This window comes from Podarcis gaigeae (genome assembly GCF_964106915.1).
Source record: "Podarcis gaigeae genome assembly, chromosome: 8".
NCBI lineage: Eukaryota > Metazoa > Chordata > Lepidosauria > Squamata > Lacertidae > Podarcis > Podarcis gaigeae.
Genome location: NC_139684.1, coordinates 5831052 through 5858366, shown reverse-complemented (window position 1 = coordinate 5858366; position 27315 = coordinate 5831052). Strand labels below are relative to the sequence as shown.

Here is a 27315-nt window from a genome sequence, read left to right as displayed (position 1 = left end):
ATGCCGCCACAGAAAACCCAGAAGAGAAATATCCCACCAGGCCCCCAGTCAAACCTCAGCGGGTTGCAACATAAGCTGCACCCCTGTATAAAAGCACCACTCAGCACCTGAAAGAAGAAGCCCTCAGTATCATCAGCAATGGTGCTGAGCATCTGATTGGTGCAGACAAGGGGGGCTGCAGTCGGTTATCACCCCCCGCATTCCTTGTGAGCAGCATTAATGCCAAGGAGCGGTTTTCCAAAGCCCAGAAAAACAGCAGGACTTCTGTTCCCACCTGAGCCCAGCACAGACTCTCTTTTCAAAACTTTGCAGGGGGTTGGTCTGGATGATCCTTCCAGCTCCACAGTTCTGTGATTATATGAACACCTCCCTTAATAGCATACAGGGAACATGGGCTGTTATTTTATGTTTGGACCAGGCATGGTCAAACTTAGCCTGCCAGATGTTTTGGGACTACAACTCCCATCACCCTTAGCTAACAGGACCAGTAGTCAGGGATGATGGGAATTGTAGTCCCAAAAACGTCTGCAGGGCAAAGTTTGGCCATGCCTGGTTTAGAACATTTGAAAGGAGCAGGGAGAAACCTCTGGCCTGGGGTGACACCACTGTCCCTGGTCCTTAACCTCCTTGGCCAATTTGGCCTGTGCCCTGGAACTCTGGCCAGGCCTCTTGATCGCCTACACAGAGAGATGGGCTTTGGAAAGTCCTCGAATTGGACTACTTAACCAAGCCTGGTTTAAAGAAAGGAGGGGGAGGAGGGGGAGGCAAGTGGGGCCTTGAAGTGGCCATCACATTCACCCGGTGCTATACCAGCTGCACTGGCTCCCGGTGGGGTACAGGATCAGGTTTAAGGTGCTGGTTTTAACCTTTAAAGCCCTATACGGCCTAGGACCTTCGTACCTACGGGACCGCCTCGCCTGGTATGCCCCACAGAGGACCTTACGGTCTTCAAACATCTTGAAGGTCCCAGGCCACAGAGAGGTTAGGCTGGCCTCAACCAGAGCCAGGGCTTTTTCGGCTGTGGCTCCGATCTGGTGGAACGCTCTGTCACAAGAGACTAGGGCCCTGCGGGATTTGACATCTTTCCGCAGGGCCTGCAAGACAGAGCTGTTCCACCAGGCCTTTGGCTAAGGCACAGTCTGACCCCCTCCTTTGGTAATCCTCACAGAACTCTAGCCCAATGGTTGCCATTAATTTGATTTTGAATTGATTTTAGAATGAATTGATTTTAGAATGCTGTGTTACTTCTACTGTTGTTAGCCGCTTTGAGCCCGGCTTCGGCTGGGGAGGGTGGGATATAAATAAAATTTTATTATTATTATTATTATTATTATGATTATTATTATTATCCAGGTCACCAGAGGGAGGTGTTCTGCAGAGCTTTGCTGCCCGTCCCTCTCTTCCCCAAGAAGCTGGAGAGACCAGCAGCAGAGCTAGTTGGCCCCTTATGGGATTCTCCTCGAGTTGCCCGCTTCACCCAGCCTCATGGGAGTGTGGGGTTGACGTGTTGCAGTTGCGCAAGGAAAGGGAGTGAGAGAGGCTTCTCTTGGGCACCCTCCCCTTTGATGCAAGGGATTCTCCACCCGTTTTAAAGCTTCTACCTTCACCGGGGTGGCCCCTCCAATTATGCCGCCTGAGGCCAAAGAGAAAGGTCTGCTCTGCTGCCGAAGTCTCCCTGCCCTTCCAAAGCTATGGGCTGTGTAGCAGTGAGCTATGGGCTGTGTGGCAGTGCCAGGTTAGAACTTGTAAGGTTCTGGCGAGATTTCTCGTCGTGTTGCAGGAATTTAGGTATAGGTGGGGGGGGGGTTGCCCCTCCAGCAGATATCATGCACATGCAGCCCACTACCAAAAGCAGCACAATCGCTTTTGTGACTTTTGTGATTTGTCCCCACTTCATCACAGTTTCTTCCTATCTATTCAAAGGGCATCTACTGCACGATACCAAATGTAAGAATTCACTGATAAATGTATCTATGTGCTGGCTCACTGGGGAAACTTCAGAAATTCATATAGACATGTGAGCTCAGCTACTCAGCAGCCCCTCTGCCTGAGTGATAATTCCTGGCATCCTGATACCTGAGGGCCAGACAGGTAGCCATTCCAGAAATAACAAACCCAGATGAAGACAAAAGGGTGTGATTAACTTGGCTGGGAAACAGGGAAATGTAAATATCTCTTTTGTTTCACTTGAGGGGTGTTTGGTGGAGGGCAAGGGGAACCATGGGGCAGGGTCCAGGATGCTCAGATTACTGCGACCAGACCTCCCCTTTCATGATGTAACCGTGATGTATGAGTGATGTAGTTTGAGGGGGTGTAACATGGGGATTAGCAGCTAATAAAAGTTTGGGGGCTCTTTTGTTTGGGGCTTCCATCTTGTTCCACCTTGTGGCAGGTGGGAGTCCTGTCACGACAGTCTTCAATAAAGACCAAGCCTACTGGCTGCTGTTTTGCTCTGGTATTCCTGGCTGGTGTCCTTTGTTTTTTGTCCAAGGGAGCCCTCAGATTTCTCCGTTAACGGTTGGAAGCCGCCACCCCTTCTCCACTGGCAGTGGGGCATCGGCATGGACACTGCCTCTTGGGCTGTACCTGCCTCAGCCCACCTCATGAGAGCCAGCATGGTGTAGTGGTTAGGAGCAGTGGACTCGTAATCTGGTGAACTGGGTTTGATTCCCTGCTTCTCCACATGCAGTTGCTGGGTGACCTTGGGCCAGTCACACTTCTCTGAGGTCTCTCAGCCCCACTCACCTCACAGAGTGTTTGTTGTGGGGGAGGAAGGGGAAAGGAGATTGTTAGCCGCTTTGAGACTCCGTAGGGTAGTAATAAAGCGGGATATCAAATCCAAACTCTTCAAACTCTTCATGGGCAGGCTGGCCCTGACCTTTGCCACCGCTGAACCTCACACCAGCCTCCTTCTCACTACAAGCTATCCACACCACAGCACACAATGCCCTCCAGGGCCTGCTCCTCTCTGGAGACGATAGGACTCTTGCTCAGCCCTGAAGCAGGAGGCAGGTGACGCCCCACACCACGGGGGAGAAGGTCAGTAGGGTCCCCGCCCGGGGGTCCTTGGCCGCTTGACTGTAGAGCTCGCCTTCCATCATGGGGTCTGACCAGTTGGGGTTCTGGAATCCGGGCTGCGACATCTGCTTGCCGGCTGAGGAAGAGCCTTGCCCTCCTCGGGAGAAGCGAGACCTCCCAAGGGAGCTCAGGCCGTATCCCACGGCTGCCCCCACTGCTGCGGCCCCTACCACCTTCGCGCCACGGCTGCCGCTGGAACTTTGCCCGCTGCTGCTGCTCTTTGGCAGGGAGTGGAACCCGCCACGCGATGACCCTCCGCTTTTGCTGCCCCCGCTGCTGCTGCCGCCGCCTCCTCCTCTTCCTCCTCCCCTGCGGCAAAAGGCAGGCTCGCTGACGAGAGCGACCAGGAGCACCACAACCCAGTACCAGGCAGCCCAGCTCTTCCCCATGGTCTTGTACCTGAAACAGAAAGAGAAGGTGGAAGATCCTAGAATTGTAGAGTCGGAAGCAACTTCCAAGGTTCATCCAGTTGTAATAAACGAAAATCTGCTGTTATTGCTTTATGGGGGACACAAGAGCCCTTATAGTGTCCTTTGTAGGTTCTCCATCGGTTGGAGAAAATAACAGAGGCCAACCAGAGAATATTGAGAAGCAAAGCAGCTCGTAAGCCTGATCTTTATTGAACTGTTGCATCAGGGTGCCCCCTTCACATGCAGGAGGAGGAGGAGGACCCAGAACCCAGGTGTGCCCGCCCTTATATAGGCATTTAAAATTGCCCACCCTGGAGTCCACGGCCATCCCTAGAAACATCATACACCACAGAAGGGGTGTAGCTCAAGACCACCCCCCAGACACATCATACCTATGTCACAGAAAGGGGTGGTCTACAACAGAAATCTGAGTGTGTTGTTTACCAGAAATCTGAGTGCATTGTTTATGTCAGTGTTTGTAAAAAAAAAGGAAGGGTTCTGTCACCTTAGCCTGGTCCTCGGACCCTTGTCGGCATAAAAGAGTCCACGAGAAAAGTATCCTTGTGGAGTACTTTCTGCTTTTTATTCTTAAAAGTCTTTCTGCAAAAGCAACTGACCAACTGTACATACATCCACACTACCAGCTTTCACTAACCAACCAACCAATCCAACACCAAACTTAACATTTCTCACTCTATATATACAACCTGGTGCAGGCTGCTGACTCATGCTGACCCAGCTTTTTTAAGCATTAAAGAAACAGCGGCCATTTTAGCCATGACAGTTTACCTCCTGTCTGGCAGGTTACCTGTTAATGCTTACTTGATTGGATACCCCGGGGAGCCTGGCCAGTCTTTTGTAATGATAAATACCTAGTTCCTGAGCCAGGTCAGGCTCATACCCTATTCAAACACAGACAGACAGACATACCCTTAAGACAGGATTTGTGAAGGAAAAAACAACGGGGAGGCTTCTCCATTTTCCTTTGCCTTTGCAGAGAAAACATTTGGTCAGTTTGGGAGCCAAAATGGCTTCATGGCTGTTCTCCTGTGCTGCTTCAGACAGGTGGTTTATGTATTTATTTATGTATGTGTTTGCTTGGTACATTTATGAACATTTATTATATATATAAGACCTTAATTTTTTATTTCACAGTCCAGCAGCAAGGCAGGAATCCCAGCTCTCTGGGTCCTCTGCAGGCCCTGAAGAAAGTTGGGCCTGAAGTCCAGCCCTTGCGGCACTGCTGTGCTCCATGGGCAGACCAGAGCTGAGGATCCACTTCGCACATTGCTGCATTGCAGCTGCACTGAGCTGGTCAGTTGGCAACCCTAGCAGGCAGGTGGCTGTACTGGCTGGGACTGGTGGGGGATGTGGGCCAAAGCACCAGGTGTGGGAAGGCAGACCTGGACTGAAGCTTTAGCTGAAAGCGTTAAGTTAGCTAAAACAGGCATAGGCAAACTCCGGCCCGCCAGATGTTTGGGACTACAATTCCCATCATCCCTGACCACTGGTCCTGTTAGCTAGGGATGATGGGAATTGTAGTCCCAAACATCTGGAGGGCCAAGGTTTGCCTATGCCTGAGCTAGAGGGAGCCAAGGGAAGGCCTTTGTTGGCTCTGTAGCTGCAGCAGAGCACAGTAGGCTAAAGCAACAATCCTAGCCTTTTCCCTGCAGCTTGAGTGACTCCCCACAGAATAGTCCTGGATTCTAACCCTGCCTGCTCCTAAGAGAGTTGCAGCCATTCTGGGATGCCTCAGCTTAAAGGTGGCATCCTGGCAAAGTCTGGCATGGAATGCGTCTCAGGCACAAAAGGCATTTGCTTTACTGGTTTCCAGGCAGAAGGCTGGTTTATGTGGCCACCGAGACCACATAACACCGGTCTTGAAAGACCTACATTGGCTCCCAGTACGTTTCCGAGCACAATTCAAAGTGTTGGTGTTGGAGTTGATCTTTAAAGCCCTAAACAGCCTTGGTCCAGTATACCTGGTCCAGTCTCCACCCCCATCGTTCTGCCCAGACACTGAGGTCCAGCGCCGAGGGCCTTCTGGTGGTTCCCTCCCTGCGAGAAGCAAAACTACAGGGAACCAGGCAGAGAGCCTTCTCGGTAGTGGCACCTGCCCTGTGGAACGCCCTCCCATCAGATGTCAAAGAGATAAACAACTACCTGACATTTAGAAGACATCTGAAGGCAGCCCCGTTCAGGGAAGTTTTTAATGTGTGACATTTTAATGTATTTTTAATCTTTGTTGGAAGCCGCCCAGAGTGGCTGGGGAGACCCAGCCAGATGGGTAGGGTACAAATAAATCTTCTTCATCATCATCATCATCATCATCATTATTATTAAGAACATCAGAACAACAGAAGAGCCTGCTGGATCAGGCCAAAGGAGCCCCATCTAGTCTATCATCCTGTTTTTGCAGTGGCCAATGAGCAGGATCCCAGAACAAGAGCCCTCTCTCCCCTCCGGTGGTTTCCAGCAACCGTGGAGGCAGAACAGAGCCACCCTGGCTAGGAGCCAATGATTGCTTAATAATCCTCCATGGATTTGCCCAATCCTCTTTTAAAGCCATCCAGGTTGGCACCCATCATTACTCCCAAAGCTCCATAATTCAACTCTGCACTGCGTGAGAAACCCTTCCTTTTAACTGTCCAGCCCTCAGCTTCATTGAATGCCCACAAGGCTGTTTTATGAGAGAGGGAGGAAAACTTTTCTCTAAACACTTTCTCCAAGCCATGCATGATTTCATAAACGTCTATCATGTTGCCTCACCACTTTCCCTGCAAATGCCTCCTCTTTCATGGAAAACCCAGATTGCCGTTTGTTCTGTAAAGGTAAAAAGATAAAGGGACCCCTGACCATTAGGTCCAGTCATGGCCGACTCTGGGGCTGCGGTGCTCATCTGGTTTTATTGGCCGAGGGAGCCGGCGTACAGCTTCCGGGTCATGTGGCCAGCATGACTAAGCCGCTTCTGGCGAACCAGAGCAGAGCACAGAAACACCGTTTACCTTCCAGCCAGAGTGGTACCTATTTATCTACTTGCACTTTGACGTGCTTTCGAACTACTAGGGTGGCAGGAGCAGGGACTGAGCAACTGGAACTCACCCCTCGCGGGGATTCGAACCGCCGACCTTCTGATCAGCAAGCCCTAGGCTCTGTGGTTTAACAGACAGTGCCACCCTGATTCAGCATCAAAAGCAGGTTTTCTTGGGCCATGCGGTAGGCAGTGCAAAGAAAATGGAAAAAGTGCTCAGACACAAACCAGGAAAGCGCAGGCCTGTGCCTAGAAAGCGCAGGGCAAAAGTTACGTGTGAATGAGCCCTTACTGGCCGTTCCTGTAAACTGAAAAGTCCCTGCGCTCAACAAAATAAGCCAGGCCTAATGACAGGGCAGAAGCTTCTGGGAACAGCAGCACAATAAAGAGGGTGAAATTGCTGAGCAATTGGCCCTCCAGGGCTTGCCACTCACATGACTTGTTTGCACAAAAGCCTGAGTCCCAGGAAAGAAAACAATACTCCAGTCCAAACACACACACACTCACCCTTCAGCTGCTGTCACCCACAGGCCAACTGCCTGAGGCTTCTGGCTCAGCAGTTCTCTGCTGTTGCCCCAACCCCCCCCCCCAAAAAAAACCTTTTGCAAGAACTCCAAAAGGGAAGACGTTGGAGTGATTCACCCGAGGGGCTGCTTGGGGGCAATAAAGTCAAGTCAAGTAACCTTTATTGGCCTTGCATAAGAACATTCAGATGGGACGCAGGTGGCGCTGTGGGTTAAACCACAGAGCCTAGGACTTGCCAATCAGAAGGTCAGCAGTTCGAATCCCCGTGACGGGGTGAGCTCCCGTTGCTCGGTCCCTGCTCCTGCCAACCTAGTAGTTCGAAAGCACATCAAAGTGCAAGTATATAAATAGGTACCGCTCCGGCGGGAAGGTAAATGGCATTTCCGTGCGCTGCTCTGGTTCGCCAGAAGCGGCTTAGTCATGCTGGCCACATGACCCGGAAGCTGTACGCCGGCTCCCTCGGCCAATAAAGCGAAATGAGCGCCGCAACCCTAGAGTTGGTCACAACTGGACCCAAACATCAAAGGAACGTGTGGTTGTGGGAAAAGCTTTAATATTTAAAACATCAGGACTGTAACTTTTAAGACCACAAAACTGCTTTCTGAAGTAATCACTCGCTGTGTGTGCGTTTTCACATCTTTAGGCTTTGTAATATACAGCTGCCTTTCCAGGAGAATAAAAGTACTGTGTTTTGAAAGTGAAAAAACAAACAAACAAACTCTACTCCAGGTCTGACCAAGGCAGAATGGAGTAGTTCTATTACTTCCCTTGATCTAGAATTGCGATAGCTTTTTCTGCTGCTTCATCACATTGCTGACTCATGTCCTGCTGTCAAGCCAACTGCCCCCCCCCCCAAAATCTGCATCTGGTTATCCACGCCAAAGTGTCCCTATTGAAATTTATTTGAGCGCAGTTTGGGCCAGTAATGTTCCATTAAAAGGCAGCCTGGTGACTCACCACCTGTGCCATGTCATTTGTGCTGAATGTACTGCTGTCTGCTGGGGTTTTGTTTCCAGTGAGAAAAATGTCTTGCAACAAGGGAAATATGAGAGCACTGATTCCCAATGAGCTTTTGACTTTACGCTGCTTGAGGATTAATAATCCATAAAGCATGTGAAACTGTGTGTGTGTGTGTGTGTATGCATCACATTTCTTAAGTGCAAATGTGGAGCAGAAGCAGAGCAATTATTGTGAGATTAGATTCAAGTTCATTTCCCCGTCCTAACTAGGCATGAGCTCAATACCATGTTGCAGAGAATCAAAGCGCATAAGCATATAGTTGTAGGTTTGGGCATTGGGTGGGTCAGTCTGCATGATGCCCCAAGGCCCTTCCAATTCTTGGGGTCCAGTATTGGGGGGGGGGGGAGGTAGAAAGTATGACAGCAAACTTGGCACACCATGGTTGTGGCGGACTAGTCAAGCATCATTATTATCCTAACCAAAGCAGTTGCTCTGTGCCATAGAGCAAGTGAATGGGCCTTTTTTTCACACAAACACACACACACACACAAAGAGAGAGAGAAACTTGAAGGCATTGGTTTGTGTCCTACTCTCCGAAGCAGGCAAGCTTGCTCCATTTTCCATGTGACGGCCCTTAGTGTTCTCTTCTCCAGGTTTTTTGTTGTTGTTTAGTCATTTAGTCGTGTCTGACTCTTCGTGACCCCCTGGACCAGAGCACGCCAGGCACTCCTGTCTTCCACTGCCTCCCACAGTTTGGTCAAACTCATGCTGGTGACTTCGAGAACACTGTCCAACCATCTCATCCTCTGTCGTCCCCTTCTCCTTGTGCCCTCCATCTTTCCCAATAACAGGGTCTTTTCCAGGGAGTCTTCTCTTCTCATGAGGTGGCCAAAGTATTGGAGCCTCAGCTTCAGGATCTGTCCTCCCAGTGAGCACTCAGGGCTGATTTCCTTCAGGATGGAGAGGTTGGATCTTCTTGCAGGCCATGGGCCTCTCAAGAGTCTCCTCCAGCACCAGAATTCAAAAGCATCCATTCTTCGGCGATCAGCCTTCTTTACGGTCCAGCTCTCACTTCCATACATCACTACTGGGAAAACCATAGCTTTCACTATATGGACCTTTGTTGGCAAGGTGATGTCTCTGGTTTTTTTCCTCCAGGTTAAACATACCCTACTCCCTCGACTGTTCCTCATAAGGCTTGCCTTCCAGACCCTTGTTCATCTTGGCTGCCCTCCTCTGCACACATTGCAACTTGCCAATATCCTTCTGAGGTGCCCAGAACAGGACACAGGACTTCAGGTGGGGTCTGACCAAGGCGGAATAGAGGAGGAGTATAACTTTCCTCAATGTGGACACTTGACTTCTGTTGGTGCCACCTCAAATGGCATCAGCCTTTTGCTGCTGCATCACACTTTTGACTCATGTGGTCTATGAAGACCCCTAGATCGTTTTTGCATGCAAGCCGGATGTCCCAAATCTTATATTTGTGCAGCTGGTTATCCCTACCTAAGTGCAGAACCTTACATTTGTCCTTATTGAAGCGAGATCTGTCAGGATGCTAATGTTGTGAACCCCTCCATTTTATGCTCAGGTTGTATATATGTTTAAATACAAGTATATATCCTAAAGACACCACAGTCTCTGCTGATCTTCATTCCAATGAAACCAAACCTAGAACCCTTGGAATCTCTCAGCACTCCAAGTTTGGGTTGGTGTGCAACAATATAATAGCAAGTGCAAGGGAGGCTATTTGTCTCCACTGGACAGGAAGGGATGCTGCCTTCGCTCCCTAGCTGGGATCTTCATGGAAATCTGTTGCCCTCCCCCCCAAAAATGCTGCAATTAGTGAGAGGAAAAAAGTGGTAGGTTGGAATAAGCACAAACTCTCAGGAAGCAAATTGTTTGGATTGCAGCTGAAGTGTTAAAACCCCCCAAACGAAGGCAGAAAACTCACAATCTAAACCAGCAGGTAAGAAAGTCCATTGCACTTACTTTCTCCTAGGAGCAACCACCAGCGGTGGATGAGGACCCTCAGGGAGAAAGGCTCTCTGCCTGTGAAAGGCTGCTGACAGCGTGAATCCTCTCTGAGCTGGAAACAGAGTTGTTGTCAGGGCTCCCCAGAATGGAACAAAAGCTTGATGCCTCATCGCCACCTGACTGGTCAATGCAGCAAGCTAGGCTCTTTAGACAGTTACCCTGCACAACTCGTGACCCACACACACACACACAAAGTTCAGGATCCTGGCCAAACAACACATCCAGCAGGCTTATCAAGGCCCTGCGGAGCTGCCACAGGTCAGTGCAACCTGCAAACTGAGTCATCTTGAGTTCTACAGGGCTGGTTCACACCCAGTGAATCTCCTCAGGAGAAGAGGGTTGTGACGGAAAAGTTTGTTTTTGCTGGGCAGGTTGGGTCACCAGGTGTTTTCCTTTTTCCCTGCCAGCAAACGGTTAATGAACGGCAGCTTCTGATTGGCTGGGGTTCCAGGAGGGGGAGTTGAAAAGGAGAGGATTTTGAGCAGGCTTCCTCAACCTCGGCCCTCCAGATGTTTTGAGACTACAATTCCCATCATCCCTGACCACTGGTCCTGCTAGCTAGGGATCATGGGAGTTGTAGGCCAAAAACATCTGGAGGGCTGAGGTTGAGGAAGCCCGATTTTGAGAGACAGTTTTTTTAGGTTGGGATAGAGGTTGGGAGAATAGGTTGGGAGATAGGGAGTAAGAAGAGAGAGAGTTGGTTCTGGGTAGAAACATTCACTCTGAGGAATATATCAAAAGCTAGAAAAGGGGGTCTCTGAGCTTAGTGTGAAGGACAGGGTGTGGTGTCCTGTAAGAGCAATAGACCAGGAATTAACTGGGAGGCTGAGGTGGAGACAGGAGAAGTAGAAGCTGGAAAGATACAGTCTACTTAGGTCTCATTCCGGTCAGGAGGGGAGAGATTCTATGAAAAGAGAAGACCCCCAAACCAGTTAAGAGGGGTGTGGTGATCCCTTGGGTCTATTACTTGGAGTACCTCCGGAGTAGGGTTGTCTAAGGGATGTGTAACTGACAGAAAGCTCCACCTTGTTTAAGAACCAAAGTATTAAGCAGCAACAGCTGTGCAACAAATAAGAAGGAATTGAAATGAAATAACATTATAATATGAAGTATCTTGTGTTTTACCCACTTCGTGTCATAAGCTTCCTTTGTTTAATAAAATCTTTACTGTTTATTTGATCAAATCCTGCCCAGGACTCCACAGTATTAAGTCTTCCCTCACACAAGTCCCCCACAAGATAATCTGGGGTAGTTTGTAGGAATCCGTGGAATTGGTGTTCTGTGAGGTGGGTGCACTATATTTAAGTGAGGGTGGGCCCAACGGAAAAAGTGCCGTCGCAAAGGTCCTCAGGGCTCTCTGTCACCTGCTACTTAAGATGTGCACCAAGGATGGTGAGTGAACATCTTTATTCAGGACAAACTCAAGATGGCATCAGGCATGACAGAAGTTCACCCCTTCAAGGTCATGACTCCACTTTTGCCTGTGACCATTCACCAGGTACGTAGATCTAGGTAGCTACCTGGTTATCCCAAATGCCCCAGAGAAAGGCGTTGTGAGCCCATGGGAGAGCCCTAGCTTCGCACACAAAGTACAGTGGTACCTCAGGTTAAGTACTTAATTCGTTCCGGAGGTCCGTACTTAACCTGAAACTGTTCTTAACCTGAAGCACCACTTTAGCTAATGGAGCCTTCTGCTCCTGCCGCGCCGCCAGAGCACGATTTTTGTTCTCATCCTGAAGCAAAGTTCTTAACCTGAAGCACTATTTCTGGGTTAGCGGAGTCTGTAACCTGAAGCGTATGTAACCTGAGGTACCACTGTATTGGGCAAAGACTCCTGGCAATGTGCTAACTTGAGACAAGGTAGCTTCCTGTTTCTTAACTGGAACTGGTAACAGCTGTATGTCAGTGTCCTTGACATTGCAGTTGGCAGCTTCTTGGGTCATAGCCAGACAACCTGTTTATTGATTTATCTTGATTTGTTCGTGGGGAGGCTACTCCACACTTTCCTGTGCATTTTTCCTTATCGGAAAAAGTCAGATCATTTGGGAAAGTGGATTTGTTGTTACACAAGAACTCCAAATCAGCATTAATTGGGCCACCTGAATCTCATAGAATCAAATGAGTTGCAGGAGACCCAACCCACAAGGGCCATCTAGTCCTTCTTCTTTTTTGGCAATCACTCGTAGCCGAGTAAGATTGTCTTCCCTAAACACGGTCTTAACAGCGAGTCCGCAAGTGACTGTGGAGGCCAGTTCTGGATCCACACGTCCTTCCACAGTGGGGACATTGGTTTCCAGGCAAGAGTGTGGATTTGCCAGGCGTGCCTTCCTCTTAGTGCATTTCTCCCTTGCGTCCTGAGTTCAAGTGTCTTCAAAGCCCATGACACCTTTGGTAAAGGCTGTTCTCCAACTGGAGCACTAACAGGCCAGTGTTTCCCAGTTGTCAGTGTTTATACTACATTTTGCGTGTGTGATTTGCTAATGTGAGGTTGAATCCCTCCCCCTAACAGTGACAGTCTAGAAGTGCACTGAACCCACCAATATTATTTGCAAGCATCTTAAAACTTAAAAGCACTAGTGTGACCTCAGCTGAGCATTTCTTGCATAAGCCTGGCCAAAGAGGCATATCTTAAACAAGGAAAAGTTTATTGAGAAGAACAATGTAGAGTTTCAGAGAGTCGGTCGCTATCCTGCCTACTAAATTAATTCAACTTCTTCCTCACATAACCCCAAACCTTCCAGAGCCGTGGGGGTCTCAGATCCAAACTGTGCCCTGAATTGTGCCCTCATTTCATTCTTCCCAAATTCTTCCCACAACAATAGAATAAAACCAGAGGACCACTGTTGCATTTCTATTGACAAAGTGCTTTAATTAAAACAAAATAATCTAGTTGCATGTGCTTCATACTATATAAAGTGGTATTCACAAGGTGGTTTTATGAAATCCATGGTCCAAACTTCTCCCCCCACAGCAGAAGCCTTTGAGAGAACCATGGATAAAAGAAAGTTTTTTTCCCAATCCAGCTAAACATAAATTCTGAAGATAGCGCTGCTGCAGATGGAAGACTTGGGACACCAAGTATTATATTGCATGTGAATGACAGATCAAGATATTGCTAGCTCAGCTCAGCAAAAACAGCTGCTTTCTCACTAGGGGTTGTGGGGGAAATTCCACGCACACGCAGCCATACACTCACGCATCCCTGGATGCTTATTAACTTTGTGCCCTGCAACCTCAAAGCCTCAGGATACTTCCCTTTTCGCCTGATGGAAGCCTCCCAACAGAAGCTTTTCCAGAAAAGGTCCCCTGCAGAGCAGATTTTCCAGCAATGTAGCACACAGCACTGATAGAACAAACGGGTACCAGTTCTGTTCAGAACGGAGACTGCAATTTATTCTTACCAAGCAACAAATAATATTGTCTGAAGCAGGTGAAACCCCGTGGATTAAGAGTGGAGAACTTGCAGCAGCCCTCCAAGAGCTGTTGGACTCCTGGTCCCATCAGCTCCAGCCAGCATGGCCAACAGCCAGGGATGATGGGAGTCAGAGTCGAGCCTGCATCCAGAGGGCCACAACTTAAGTCAGCCGCGATGTAAACACAGATCTAAGGGCGATAAGCTTGAAGAACAGCTTAAAGCCAACTTGCACGTTCCGAAGTGTGGAGTAGTAAAGTGTTTCTGGACAGGACCAATTCGGTTTCAAGGGTGGCCATTGCAAATCTGAGTCACCCTCCACCTGCTAAACTCACAGCACATGTAGCATGCCAGAAGGCCACCTACTCATTTGCCCAGCGTGCTATTGGTCCATGTGCGTGCCTCATTCAAAGAAGCAACTCCCCTCCAGCCTGAAATGGTATATTCCAGGAAAAGCACCGCCACTGGTTTCTACTTTGGATCTGAACTAGGACTTGGGAGCAATTTTTTGGCACAACTTTTTTTTTTTTTTTTTTTGGTCTGGTAGTGGGGAGAGGGACTTTTCTTCCTAGCCAATCATTTCATTTGCAAAAGCCGCACTATATAATAATTGTTGGGAGCTGGGTGGCTTCCAACAAAAATTAAAAATACATTAAAATGTCACACATTAAAAACTTCCCTGAACAGGGCTGCCTTCAGATGTCTTCTAAATGTCAGGTAGTTGTTTATCTCTTTGACATCTGGTGGGAGGGCGTTCCACAGGGCGGGTGCCACTACCAAGAAGGCCCTCTGCCTGGTTCCCTGTAGCTTTGCTTCTCACAATGAGGGAACCGCCAAAAGGCCTTCAGAGCTGGACCTCAGTGTCCGGGCAGAACGGTGGGAGTGGAAACACTCCTTCAGATATACATTTTGGGCAGGGTAAGAGATTATTAAGGTGACACGAGAGCTATCTTTGAATATTTGGGAGACTTATCACATAGAGATGATGGAGCAAAATTTATTTCCTCCAGAGAGCAGTACTCAAGTCAATGGGTCCAACCTACAATCATTTCAACTATGCATTAGGAAGACTTTCCTGACAAGGCATGGGGGACGCAGGTGGCGCTGTGGGTTAAAGCCTCAGCGCCTAGGACTTGCCGATCGAAAGGTCGGCGGTTCGAATCCCTGCGGCGGGGTGCGCTCCCGCTGCTTGGTCCCAGCGCCTGCCAACCTAGCAGTTCAAAAGCACCTCCGGGTGCAAGTAGATAAATAGGGACCGCTTACCAGCGGGAAGGTAAACGGCGTTTCCGTGTGCGGCTCTGGCTCGCCAGAGCAGCGATGTCACGCTGGCCACGTGACCCGGAAGTGTCTCCGGACAGTGCTGGCCCCTGGCCTCTTGAGTGAGATGGGCGCACAACCCCAGAGTCTGTCAAGACTGGCCCGTACGGGCAGGGGTACCTTTACCTTTACCTTACCTGACAAGGCAAGGCATCGACTAAATGGCTTCCAAGGTTAACCTTCCAACGCTATGAAGATTCTCTGAACAAATTTCTGTGCTCTGGGATAGAAGCCGCACCGTGGACTTTCATCCCCAAGGGCCTGCTGGCTCCTAGGAAGGCAAGGGCTGGAAGCATTGAAAGGCATCACCTGCCCACCTGCAAGATCGGAGCCAGCCCTATGGGCTCCTTGGAGCAGAGGGAGGATGGTCGTAAGCAGCGCCTTGGGACAAAACCCTCCCTTCTTCAGGAGACTGGGTGTGGTTGCATAGAGCAGTGGTTTTCAACCAGTGTGCCTTGCCACCCTGGGGTGCCTTGAATGATGGGCAACACTTGCCTCTGTCCCTCTCTCCTCTGATGTCCTCTTGCGTCTCTGCCACCCAAAGGCTTGCACAGCTGTTTGTTGCAGCAGCCCTGGCTACAAGCTCCCCAGGCGAATGGTGCCTCTGGGGCTGGCCAAGGGATGCTTCCCAGGCCCCAGTGGGAGGAGGCACCTCTCTTTGGGGTGGGGGGAGCAACTCAGAGACCATAGGTGGTGGTAGCAGCTGCCTGAAGGACTCCCAAGGAGAGGGGAGGAGGTTGAGGGAACACTCCACAAGGGAAAAGGGTTTGAAAAAGTGTGAGATGCTGCCAGCTCGGCAGGCAAGGGGGTGACACAACTGGGTCCCTGAGCCCCACAGGGGTGCCACAGAAAGAATGCAGTTGCAGGGCTGTCTTAAGCGGCATCAGGGTCAAAGATCCGCCCAGCACCCCCCCCACCGGTTGCTCAGTCCCAGGTGCGCAGGAGGGTGGAGTTGGCTGGCTGCCTCAGTTGCCTCAGTGTCTCGCTGGCTCGGTCACCCCCCAACTCACAGCGCAGAGCCGCCCGTAGCAGAAGAGCCCGCCACAGTGCTCCAACCAACAAGCTGGCTCTTTCCCGTACTCAACTCTCGGGCCCTGGACTCTCGGGCTGGCGCCCGGGTGCCCTGCACCCAGGGGCGCCGACTTATAAAAAATATTGGGGGGGCCCATACCGGGGTCCTGCCCCGGGAAGTTTTATAAGATCCGCTCCCGGCCCGTTGCTGCTGCTGCCGCCCGCCTCGTGGCCCCCTCGCCAGCTGAGGGAGGGAGAGAGACCGAGAAGGAGAGAGATGTGTGGTGGGCAAGGCAAGTGCCCGCCGCGCCTCGCCTCCCACCGCCCCTCGTGCCGGCCGCCCCCTCCCCTCCCTTCCTCGCGCGCGCGCGCTCGCTCGCCCTCCTCACCCCAGCTCTTGGCCGTTCGCCCCAGGAACTCGCCGCTGTTGGGGTTGTAGATGAACCTACGCCACTCGGCCATAGACTGGCTGAAGGGCTTCTCCTCCTCCTTGGCCATAGCGCGAGAGAGAGAGAGAGAGAGAGAGGCTGGAAAGAGAGAGGGAGCTCGGCGGTTCGCGGGCGGCGGTTTTTCCCCTGCCGAAACAACAGCGGCTCCTCAGAACCGCTAAGTAACTCTCCCTCAGGCGCCCGGCGGGAGAGCAGAAGAGAGGAAAAGGAAAGAGGGGCTGGGCCAGTCGCACGCACCGAGCAAAACTACTCGCGCCGCCTCTTTTACTACCGTAATAATTATTTGTTTTAACTTATTACTGAATGTATTTTAAAAGGTAACTATCATCAAACAAGGAAAATAAAAAATACCAACATAATTTTGTGATTTTACAAAGCATAATATAACTACCGTATTTTTCGCTCTATAACACGCACCTGACCATAACACGCACATCGTTTTTAGAGGAGGAAAACAAGGGAAAAAAACATTCTGAATGAAACAGTGGATGTATCATTTTTGTGCTTCATGCTGTGGCCACAGACATGTGATCTGATGGTGAATTTGGGGTGACCCAATGCAAAAATCCTGAGGATCCATGTGGATCCATGTTTTGTAACCACGTTTTTGCACCATTGCAGCCCCAGGCAACAGTGGGTGCGTGATTTTGGGGGGGCAGGCTGTAGCCATGGACATGCTATGTGCTCTGATGGTGAATTTGGGCTGACCCAATGCAAAGATCCTGAGGATCCATGTGGATCCGTGTTTTGTAACCACATTTTTGCACCATTGCACCCCCAGGCAACAGTGGGTGCGTGATTTTTGGGGGGCAGGCTGTAGCCATGGACATGCTATGTGCTCTGATGGTGAATTTGGGCTGACCCAATGCAAAGATCCTGAGGATCCATGTGGATCCATGTTTTGTAACCACGTTTTTGCACCATTGCAGCCCCAGGCAACAGTGGGTGCGTGATTTGGGGGGGGGGCAGGCTGTAGCCATGGACATGCTATGTGCTCTGATGGTGAATTTGGGCTGACCCAATGTAAAGATCCTGAGGATCCATGTGGATCCATGTTTTGTAACCACGTTTTTGCACCATTGCAGCCCCAGGAAACAGTGGGTGCGTGATTTTTGGGGGGCAGGCTGTAGCCATGGACATGCTATGTGATCTGATGGTGAATTTGGGTTGACCCAATGCAAAGATCCTGAGGATCCATGTGGATCCATGCTTTTTAACCACATTTTTGCACCACTGCAGCCCCAGGCAACAGTGGGTGCGTGATTTTTTGGAGGGCAGGCTGTAGCCATGGACATGCTATGTGCTCTGATGGTGAATTTGGGCTGACCCAATGCAAAGATCCTGAGGATCCATGTGGATCCATGCTTTTTAACCACATTTTAAGTGGGGAGGGAAGGAAAAACACAGAAGGGACAAGGAGCAGGAGAGGGGTGTGCAGAGAAGCAGCTGGCTAAGAATGCAGGAGAGGGGTATAACAGGAGGAGGGAGGAAAGGAAGGCAAAAGTTTTCCCTCACCTACCCACCCAAGTCAGCCAGCTCTCTCTCTCTCTCTCTCTCTCTCTCTCTCTCTCTCTCTCTCTCTCTCCCTCCTGCACGGAGCACAGAGACACACGCTGCTTTCCCTCTGCCTGGAGGGGAGGGGCTTTCCCTGCTCTTTGTTCCGTTTGAGCAAACACAGCAAGGAAACAGAGCAGGGTGGGCAGTAAGACCCTGAGGCAGAATGCCGGAAAGCAGCCGCTTCCTCTTTTCAAGTTTCCCTTCTAGGAGAGCGCGATTTGATTTTTGACTGCTTTTTTTTGCCTCCCCTTGCACCAATTGGCTCCAGGGACCACACATTCGCTCAATAACACGCACAGACATTTCCCCTTCCTTTTTAGGAGAAAAAGTCTGTATGTTATAGAAGGAAAAATATGGTAATAATTTTCTTAAATTATTGGGGGGGCGGAGCCCCCCCAAACGAATTTTTGAGGGGGCTCGGGCCCCCTCAGGCCCCATGGAGTCGGCGCCTATGCCTGCACCCATAGAGTCTATGGGTAAGACGGCCCTGTGCAGTTGGTCAAGGAAGCTGTGGACCGAAAAAGGTTGAAATCCCCTAGCATAGATCATTGGACACAGTAGAGAAATCTGCCCAATAAGACCCCAGAGAACCAGACATAGGCCTGATTAGTACATAGAATCTCAGAAATGTAGAGCTGTAAGGGACTCAAAGTGGTCATCTAGTCCAACCCCTTGCAAAGCAGGAACCATAGCTAAAGAGTCTCTGACCGATGGCCATCCAACCTCTGCTTAAAAACCTCTACCTTCTGCTGAGGGGGTTTGTCCCACTGTCAAACAGCTCCTACTGTCAGGAAGTTGTAAAGAACACATGTAAAACAAACAGCAGTTCATCCACTTTTTAGCCAAAAACATAGCATTTATATCTGCATTCTAAGATGTCAAACTCACCACATACATAACCTCTGCAATCCTTACAACAGCTCTGAAAAATAGGCCAGTATTATCTCCCCACCATTCTACAAAAGGGGCATCGAGGCAGAGAAATGGGTTTGTGTATGAGCACCTAATGAATTCACAGTAGAGGTAAGACTTGAACTCGGGCCCTCTCAGTTCACAGCTTTCAGAGACTACGTTACGCTGTCCTTCCTGTCAAGAGTACATTTCTATTATTGCTAAATCTCACACAGGTAACTCCAGTTGCAATCGGAGGTGTGTCGCCCATCAGCCAACCCTGTGCCAAAATGAGGGCACTTTGCTGGGCGGCTCTTGTTTTCATGACAAAGTTTAATACACCAGGATATTCATGGATTTGCGACCTAGAGGGTCATTTAGCCCAACCCCCTGTGGTGCAATTCCTTCAGGATCGCCCTTAAAACACAAGATGGTTGGCAACTCTCTGCTGGCCCATTGCTCAGGTACGGCTTCCGTAAGCCTGCGAAGGCGTGTCTACTTCAGGCACTAGGTCCTAGCTCAGGAATGCACATTTTACCACTGGTTAGTTGCAAATTCTTTCAGTTGCCCACTGTCAAGAGATGCACATCCCTGTTTGTGAGGGACCGAACCCTTAGCCAAGTCAGCTTTTGCAATCCTGAGCTCCACTTGCTTAGATCCCAAAAGTTCTTAAAATAACCCTCCCCAAAAACAGACTTGCCCTTTTTAAAAAGGTGACCCACCCTTTAGTTTCCGCCAGAGACTGAAACGATGAACAAGAATGGAATGAAATGTACATTTGGACTAAAGAGTGTACAGCAGTCATTCTCAACGTGGGCGGTTCCACCCCCCAGTGGGGTTACTAGTGTGGGGGGGGGGAGATGCTAAGAGGCAAGGAGGTGTCTAGAGGTGTAATTGGCTGATAATAATAACAACTTTATTATTTTTACCCCATTGAAGAGCTAGTATCACTGGATCAAGTTAATCAATTCTGATGAATCAATTAAACTAAATACTTTTAACTGGATTATGGGTAAATGTGCAATTTTCACCATTTTGAGTTATCTTCTTTAGCAGGTGGCGCAAACTGCTATCCCGGACAATCCTTTTTACAGGGTAGGGGTCACTGGGGCTGAGTTTATGGAACCAAGGGAGAGGTGCCCCCCCAAAAAAGTGGGGGGAACCACTGGTGTACAGGGCTGGACACAGACCTAGACCTACTTAAGAGTCGACCCAATGAAGTACTGTACCATCGATTTCAGTGGGACTCTCCAAGTACAGTTAAACGTGGATCCAGCCCACAGGCTACAATCATCATTGCAAATCTGTTTGTGCTGTTCAGAGCTTGTTTCCAAGTGCATCATAAGTAGGCTGTTTTCATGTGCTTGTTCATGTTAGAATCCTCCCCCCCCCCAAAAAAAATTATTATTATTATTATTTATATAAATTATTGCTGTTATTTTCCTGTGCATGTAATATTTGGCATATAGATAATAATAAAGGAATAATAGAAAAGGCTGGAGCTTAAAAAAATATCCACAATCAATCTAGTGCAATTTAGAAGTGAAAAGTTGTTAAAGGGTTAGCTAGCAAGAAAGAGGGTGATATATCTATGGTGGGTTTACCCAGGAGGAGGTCCCACGAAATTTTGGTGGGGCTTCCTCAGGGAGTGTTAAATATGCTCAGGATTTCAGCCCCAACAAGCAACAACACACTAGAAAAGAATCCTTTTTGAGGGGTGCTATGCAGGGGCTAAGTAGGAAACCTTCTGAATTATTATTTCTTTTCTCAAAAAAGTTCCACTGATGCCACTAAGGGCAGGACTACATATTACACATAAATTCATGTTAATAATACCTGCTGGCCACTTATGTTAGTGCAAAGCAGCTCAAGGAGGGAAGAGATCATTTTGGAATGCATTAGTAAGGGGGGAGGGGAAACAGGATGCTTAACCCTTTCCTGACCCACCTCAACTAAGACCTGCCATCAGAGGGTTTCCAGGAGCATTTCTGCAAGTGTAAGAACATGCCTGGAACCCAACAGGGGCCAAACCAGCTCAGGGATGAAAGCTAGAGGCAGAAGAATGCAGTTGGCAGGGAGAGGGTTAAACACCCTTCCCCCTTCTTTGCTTCAAACTGCTCCCCCCACAGCTGATTTTTGCCATAATGCCTTATGCAGAGGAATTATTTCCCAGCCATTTTAAACCCACATCAAAGGGAGGTGGGAAACGTCCGATGTCCCTTTAAAGCCCAAGAGCTTCTGCTGCAAAACCTCCTGGGCATTTGGCCTCCATATCTGGGAGAGGTTCTTGAAAATGGCACTGTCTGCAGTTGCAAGGGGTGGAGGGAAAGGAGAACGAATGCATTTAGGATTTAAGTAGGAGGGCCAACATCTGCAGCAAGGCCCCACACGACTCGCTCTTGGGTCTATTTACGAGTGGATGGGAGAGTAAGCTAGGCATTTTTAAAGCTGATGGAACTTTGCACCATTGCTATATATAGCAAGGCCAACACAGCCATCCTTTAAAAAAATGGTTTATCAAAGGGAATTTGCACTGTTGGCCTGCATAGCTGGGCCACCAGCCCATTCAAAGAGCTCAGCCAAAGAGTCTCCGAAAAGTGGTGCTGCCTGGGTCTACAGTGGCCCCTTGTCTTCAGGGCATTCAAGGGGCCCGAGCCCAGCTGCCCCCACCTTGACACCATACAGGGAAGGTAGCTGTGCACTGACTTCCTCAGCGACAGGCAAACCCAAGCCAGTTTTGGGCACTCCTTATCTGGGCCAAGATGAAAACCTGGCCTCCTCTTGCCATCTCAAAGGCCCCACGGAACCAGGAGGAAGAGGGACTCCTGGAAGGGGCTTTAGCCAGGCCAAGCTGCCATGGGCGACTTTGCTGCCTGAGCAGCAGGGAGAAAGGAGCAGCCAAGGCTGCAATCCAACAGGGTGTGCGCGCAGAGGAGGCTGCGCCTGAATTTTATGGGTGTGTGAGAGCCCAGCTTAAAAACATGGGGGAGAGCAAGAGGAAGAGGCCACGGAAATAGGTGGAGAAAGGGCAGGTAAGACTAAGACTAGGCCCTCCCAGTGGGGGAAGAGAAAATCTGAATATTTTACTTAGAGCTCAGAAATGACCAAAAGAGAAAAAAGGGAGGAGACTTCCTCCTCTGGCCCTGACTTGCCACCGCAAAGCCAGAATTTGCTTGGAAGGTTAAAGCGGCGTTTTGGTGGCATGCAAAGAGGGTGCCCCCAACAGCAACAGAACCTCAAAATCGCCCGGCTGGAGAGGCAAGAAGGTCCACTGGGTCCAGGCTGGCCAAGAGACAAAGGCTTTGGTGGCTGCCTTTTTTGTCGCCAGCAAGCAGTGCTCAAAAGGTCTCCTGCCGCTGAAGAGAGAATCTCCACTGAGTTCACCTCCAGGAAAGCTTGGAGGGAAGAAAAGACAGTTGGTCAAGGTGGGTTCTGTGTTCAAGTTCTGCTCCAGAAAGGAATAGCTGCCTTTGCTTGTCTCCAAATCTTCTCCAAAACGTGGCTCTTCTGGGCCCCTGGCAGTGGCAGCAAAGTCCGCCCAAGGGCAAAGGCTTCACATTGTGGCCGGGCCTTCGGAGATCTCTTCTAATCGTTGCTCAATCATTACACGCAGGACAGAATACCTGAAAAATAAGCAGTGTCTTACAGCTTAAAAGGAAAAGGGTGTGCACCCCAGACCTTTGTGGTGAGGAGAGAGCAGCCTTCTCCACTGGGGTGTCAGTGCGGTGTAGTGGTTAGAGTGCAGGACTAGGACCTGGGAGACCAGGGTTCGAATCCCCCCTTGGTCACTGCCACTCAGCCTAACCTACTTTGCAGGGATGTTGCGAGGATAGCATGAAGAAGGAGGGAGAAGTGCAGCCTTGAGCTCCTTGGAGGAAATGTGGGATATAAATGTAATAATAAAAATAATAAAGAAAACTGGTGCACTTCAGATGTTTGGGTTGCAACAGTGCAGCTGGGTGGAGATTCTGGGGCTGATAGGAGTTGTAGTCCAACTTGGTTGGAGGGCACCTGGTTGGCCAAGGCTGCTCTGCATCTTAAGCATCATTTCAAGCAATTCCCACGGAAACATCCCCAGACTGGGCCCTTAAAAATATATTCAGAAAGGACTGTGCTTTGAGGACTGGAATCCAGGGAAGGAACAGCTTACTTGTGTTTTAGTTTCTTGACTTCACGATCTTCTTCCTCTTTGAGTTTCTGAATGAAGCTTTTCAGGACAGGCATTTCAAACTTGATATACTGAGCAACCTGCCCAGGAAGAAAACAGAAAGGTGATGGAACACGCCACCCCTGCGAGGCAGGCACAGAGAAGAACTTGAGAAACACGCATCTCCTGGCTTGAGGCTGGGACCGGCCCTGATCAGCTACCCATGACTGTGTATTCACAGACCTCAGCACCCTCTTCTGGTGCAAAGGGGAACAGGGGTGCTTTGGGTGAAGCCCATAAACTTCCTACTTTAATTGTGTGCATTTCTTAAGGACAAACAGCAGCCAACGGTTCTCCTGTTTAATACCAGGGCGAGAGGAGAATCAGGATCAGGACTGAGATCTGTGAGGAGGGGAAGTTAACCCTTTTCCTCGCTCCTATTAAAAGAATCACTTTCTATCCACTTGCAACACACTTCCACACTTTTTGTCAGGTTGAATCCTGACAAGACAGAAGTACTGTTTTGGGGGGGACAGGAGGCGGGCAGGTGTGGAGGACTCCCTGCTCCTGAATGGGGTAACTGTGCCCCTGAAGGACCAGTCATTTTGGACTCACAGCTGTCCATGGAGGCGCAGGTCAAATCTGTGTCCAGGGCAGCTGTTTACCAGCTCCATCTGTTACGCAGGCTGAGTCCCTATCTGCCCACAAAAAGTCTCGCCAAAGTGGTGCATGCTCTAGTTATCTCCCGCTTGGACTACTGCAATGCGCTCTACGTGCGGCTACCTTTGAAGGTGACCTGGAAACTACAACTAATCCAGAATGCGGCAGATAGACTGGTGACTGGGAGCAGCCACCGAGACCACATAACACCAGTCTTGAAAGACCTACATTGGCTCCCCATACATTTCCGGGCACAATTCAAAGTGTTGGTGCTGACCTTTAAAGCCCTAAATGGCCTTGGTCCTGTATGCCTGAAGGAGCGTCTCCACCCCCATCGTTCAGCCCAGACAATGAGGTCCAGCGCCGAGGGCCTTCTGCAGTTCCCTCATTGCGAGAAGCCAAGTTACAGGGAACCAGGCAGAGGGCCTTCTTGGTAGTGGCACCCGTTCTATGGAACGCCCTCCCACCAGATGTCAAAGAGAAAAACAACTACCAAACTTTTAGAAGACACCTGAAGGCAGCCCTGTTTAGGGAAGCTTTTCATGTTTGACAGACTATTGTATTTTAATACTTTGTTGGAAGCCACCCAGAGTGGCTGGGGAAACCCAGCAGATGGGGTATAAATATATTATTATTATTATTATTATTATTGTTATTGTTATTGTTATTGTTATTGTTATTGTTATTATTTCAAATATCCCACCAGGACCAAATGACACTTTGGGAGAAACTGAGGGTGGGAGAGATTTTGCTGAGACCCCAGTAGAGGAAGAGCAGAGGAAGCATTAAATCCCTTCTCCCCAGACCCTGCAGTCCCAACCCTGACTCCCTCCCCTATTCCCAGCTATTATTCAAAACAGACAAGTTAAATGCAATGACGCATTTAATATATGATCCAAGTTTCGGCCCCCGTGCCACCCAGCCAACAGAGAAGGGCTGATCTGCTTGCAATGGCTTCAACACGACCACTGGATGGAAGCAGAGAGGTGCGTCCACACTCACCCGGGTGCTGCACCCAGGGCCATAGCTAGGGGGTGGTAAGATGTCACCTCTTCGTCGCCTTTCCCCCAGCCTCAAACACTGCCCCACAGGGAAGCTGCTCCACCAACCCCTTGATCATTTCACCTGCGCGTCTCGGAAATGAAATAGGATTCCACCGCAAAGCAGCAACTCACATCGTAGGTGACTTCTTCCACCTGGTCCTTTTCCATCAAGAACACCTTGGAAACTTGTTCACAGGGTCCCTGCAGAATCCGAGCGATCAGCGGGTAATCTGTCACCTTTAACTTCTGCTTTTCTGCATGAAACAGGGAGTGTGGATAAGGCACTGAAGAAGACAATGAAGGAACCCCTAAATCCACCTTGTTGCCCCAGACACAGAAGGGGGAACAGCAGCAGCGGCAAGCTCAACCAAGCAAGAACTTCCTGAGAAGCATCCAAGAAGGGGTGGGGGCTGTTTTGCAACCCAAGGGCCACATTGACCCATAGTCCATCCCTCCTGGGGCCTTATGTCAAGAGAGGTTGTGGCCAAAGTGTACAAATCGGTGGGCAAGTATTGCAGCTCTCAAGGCAACCTGTGAAAAGGTTTTTCCACCAGCTACTTCACACCGTTTTAAATTACTTTTATCATCCATCTGCAGGAGCGTCACTGGCCATTCCCTGAGTTGGTGAGGCTCGTTTAGCAACAACGAGAAACTGAGCCTTTAGTGTCATTGGCCCAGTCCTGTGGAACGCCCTGCCACTGGAGATTCAGCAGGCACCTTCTGTGCCAGCTTTAAATGCCTGCTGAAAAAAATATCTATTCCACCAGGCCTATGCAGGCAAGTAAGACTACATCATTCCACAATGGTTAATTGATGCCTGCTTTTAACTTTTAAAATATTTTTAATGGTTTTATTGTATGCTTTTAGGTTGTTGTAGTAAACCGCTTTGGTATTTTATGATATAGCAGTATACAAATATTTTTTTTAAAAAAAATCCATTTTAAAACATGTTTTAAATGCACATATGGTGGGGGCTTTGAGGCAGGCAAAGTTAACAGCTGGGGTGGGCTGAACTCATTTCCCTTCCTGCCCCCCATGCTCCGTGGCATCACAATTAGGCTGGTGACCCGTGGCTTAAATCCATAACTGCTTAGCTGCAGCACAGCCCTATTGAAACCAGCACACAATACACTATGGACAATATGGAGAGATACAAAATATGGATTATGAAATAACATGCAGTTGAAAATGTTGAAAGTAAGATCCATGGAGGGGATGGTGGGAAGTCTGGAGATTCAGAAAAATCTCTAAATATGGATATGTAATTGGTATTGTTATAACTTATGCTTGTAAAATAAAAATTATAATTTTTAAAAAAAGAAACCAGTGCACAATAACAGCCTGCTCACCTCCACTGGTGTGAACAATGTACAAGGCGAACTCCTCTGCTGAGTTCTCAATCTGAACACAGAGAAAAGAAAACACAGAAAAGATAATACTCTCTCTATCTCTCTCTCTCTCTCTCTCTCTCTCTCTCTCTCTCACACACACACACACACACACACACACACAGAACAAGGTTTTCAGCTTGACCAAGATAACCAAGGGTCTGGAAAAACAAGCCTTATCAGGAATGGTTGATGGAGCTGGGCGAGGGCCATCTTACCCATAGGTGCTAGGGGTGCGGGGCACCCAGGCACCAGGCTCTCAGAGGCTCCAGGCCGAGAGTCCGAGGCCCAAGAATTGAGTCTGGGGAAGAAGCCGCCTGTTGGTCAGAGTGCCACGGCAGGCTTTTCTGCTGCGGGCGGCTCTTCGTCAATAATTGGGGGGCGACCGAGCCAGTGAGATGCTGAGGCGGCCGGCCGGCTCTGTCCTCCTGCACGCCTGGGACTGGGCAACCTGGGGGGACGACGCCGGCTGGATCTTTGCACCCCGGCACCACATATGCTTAAGACAGCCCTAAGCTGGGCATGTTTAGCCTGGTAAATGGAAGACTGAGGAGATATCATGGCCATACTCAAATACCTGAAGGGCTGTCACAACAGAGTCAGCTTGTTTTCTGCTGCTCCAAAAGGTAGGACCCAAAGCAATGGATTCAAACGACAAGAAAGGAGATTCCGATTAAACGTTAGGAAGAATTTTATGATGGTACAAGATGTTCAACAGTGGAATGGACTATCTCAGAAGGTGGCAGACTCTCCTTCATGGAAGGTTGGATGGCCATCTGTCAGCGATTCTTTAGCTGTGATTCGGGCACTGCAGCGGGTTGGGAGTCCCTTCCACCTCTAAAATTCTATGATTCTATAAGGGGAGGCAAGATGCTGCCCAGGCTGTTGTTGCTGCACTCCAGCTCCTGTCAGCCCTAGAGCTGGAGCCCAGCAACCTCTGAAGTGCACCAAGACCTAGCTGGTCTAACCACTTCCTGTTTCAGGCACTTCCTGACGGTGCCTCCTAAGTCAACATGCACTATGGCCTGAGGCTGCCCTTTGGGGCTGTTCATGTTATTTTATTCCACCCCCCCCCCCCCAAGTGAAGCATATCAACCTCCAGACCCAGTCCAAGAGTATAAAAATGCAAACGCAACACGCTGGCTAATAGCTGCTAGTGCATATATAAAATCGGTTATGATGTCATTCAAAATGTATGAATAAGCCACTTCAAAATGACGTATACATCATACAACACATCTCACAATTTTTTAAAAATAATTTTTATTAACAAACCAATTAAATCACATTAGTTCCAAATTACAAAACCGAATTTTAATTTTTTGTTTTTTTTAAATGTTTTTATTGCTTTTGAGAAATACAGAAAAAAGAATAAAGAATAGTTATAAGAAAATAGAAT

General features: G+C 49.2%; 2 protein-coding genes across 2 annotated transcripts in view; both read right to left on the bottom strand.

The window, feature by feature from the left end:
- Positions 1-1740: 1740 nt before the first annotated feature.
- LOC310851202 (uncharacterized protein) lies at positions 1741-11064 on the bottom strand. Its single transcript, XM_083753445.1, has 2 exons — positions 9997-11064; positions 1741-3477 (listed from the first exon to the last, which is right to left on the bottom strand). Exons 1-2 carry the CDS (start codon positions 10149-10151, stop codon positions 2991-2993), a joined length of 642 nt encoding a protein of 213 aa, XP_083609571.1. The 5' UTR covers positions 10152-11064; the 3' UTR covers positions 1741-2990.
- A 1825-nt stretch (positions 11065-12889) lies between these two features.
- The window catches only part of RASSF2 (Ras association domain family member 2), a 57084-nt gene continuing 42658 nt past the window's right edge, over positions 12890-27315 (bottom strand). Inside the window, exons 8-14 of the mRNA XM_083753385.1 lie at positions 25878-25929; positions 24661-24782; positions 22829-22926; positions 18243-22301; positions 14908-15893; positions 14346-14557; positions 12890-14052 (exon numbers count right to left, since the gene is read on the bottom strand). Of these exons, the coding sequence (XP_083609511.1) occupies positions 22232-22301; positions 22829-22926; positions 24661-24782; positions 25878-25929 (342 nt within the window). The 3' untranslated portion in view covers positions 12890-14052; positions 14346-14557; positions 14908-15893; positions 18243-22231. The remainder of the gene's footprint in view (positions 14053-14345; positions 14558-14907; positions 15894-18242; positions 22302-22828; positions 22927-24660; positions 24783-25877; positions 25930-27315) is intronic.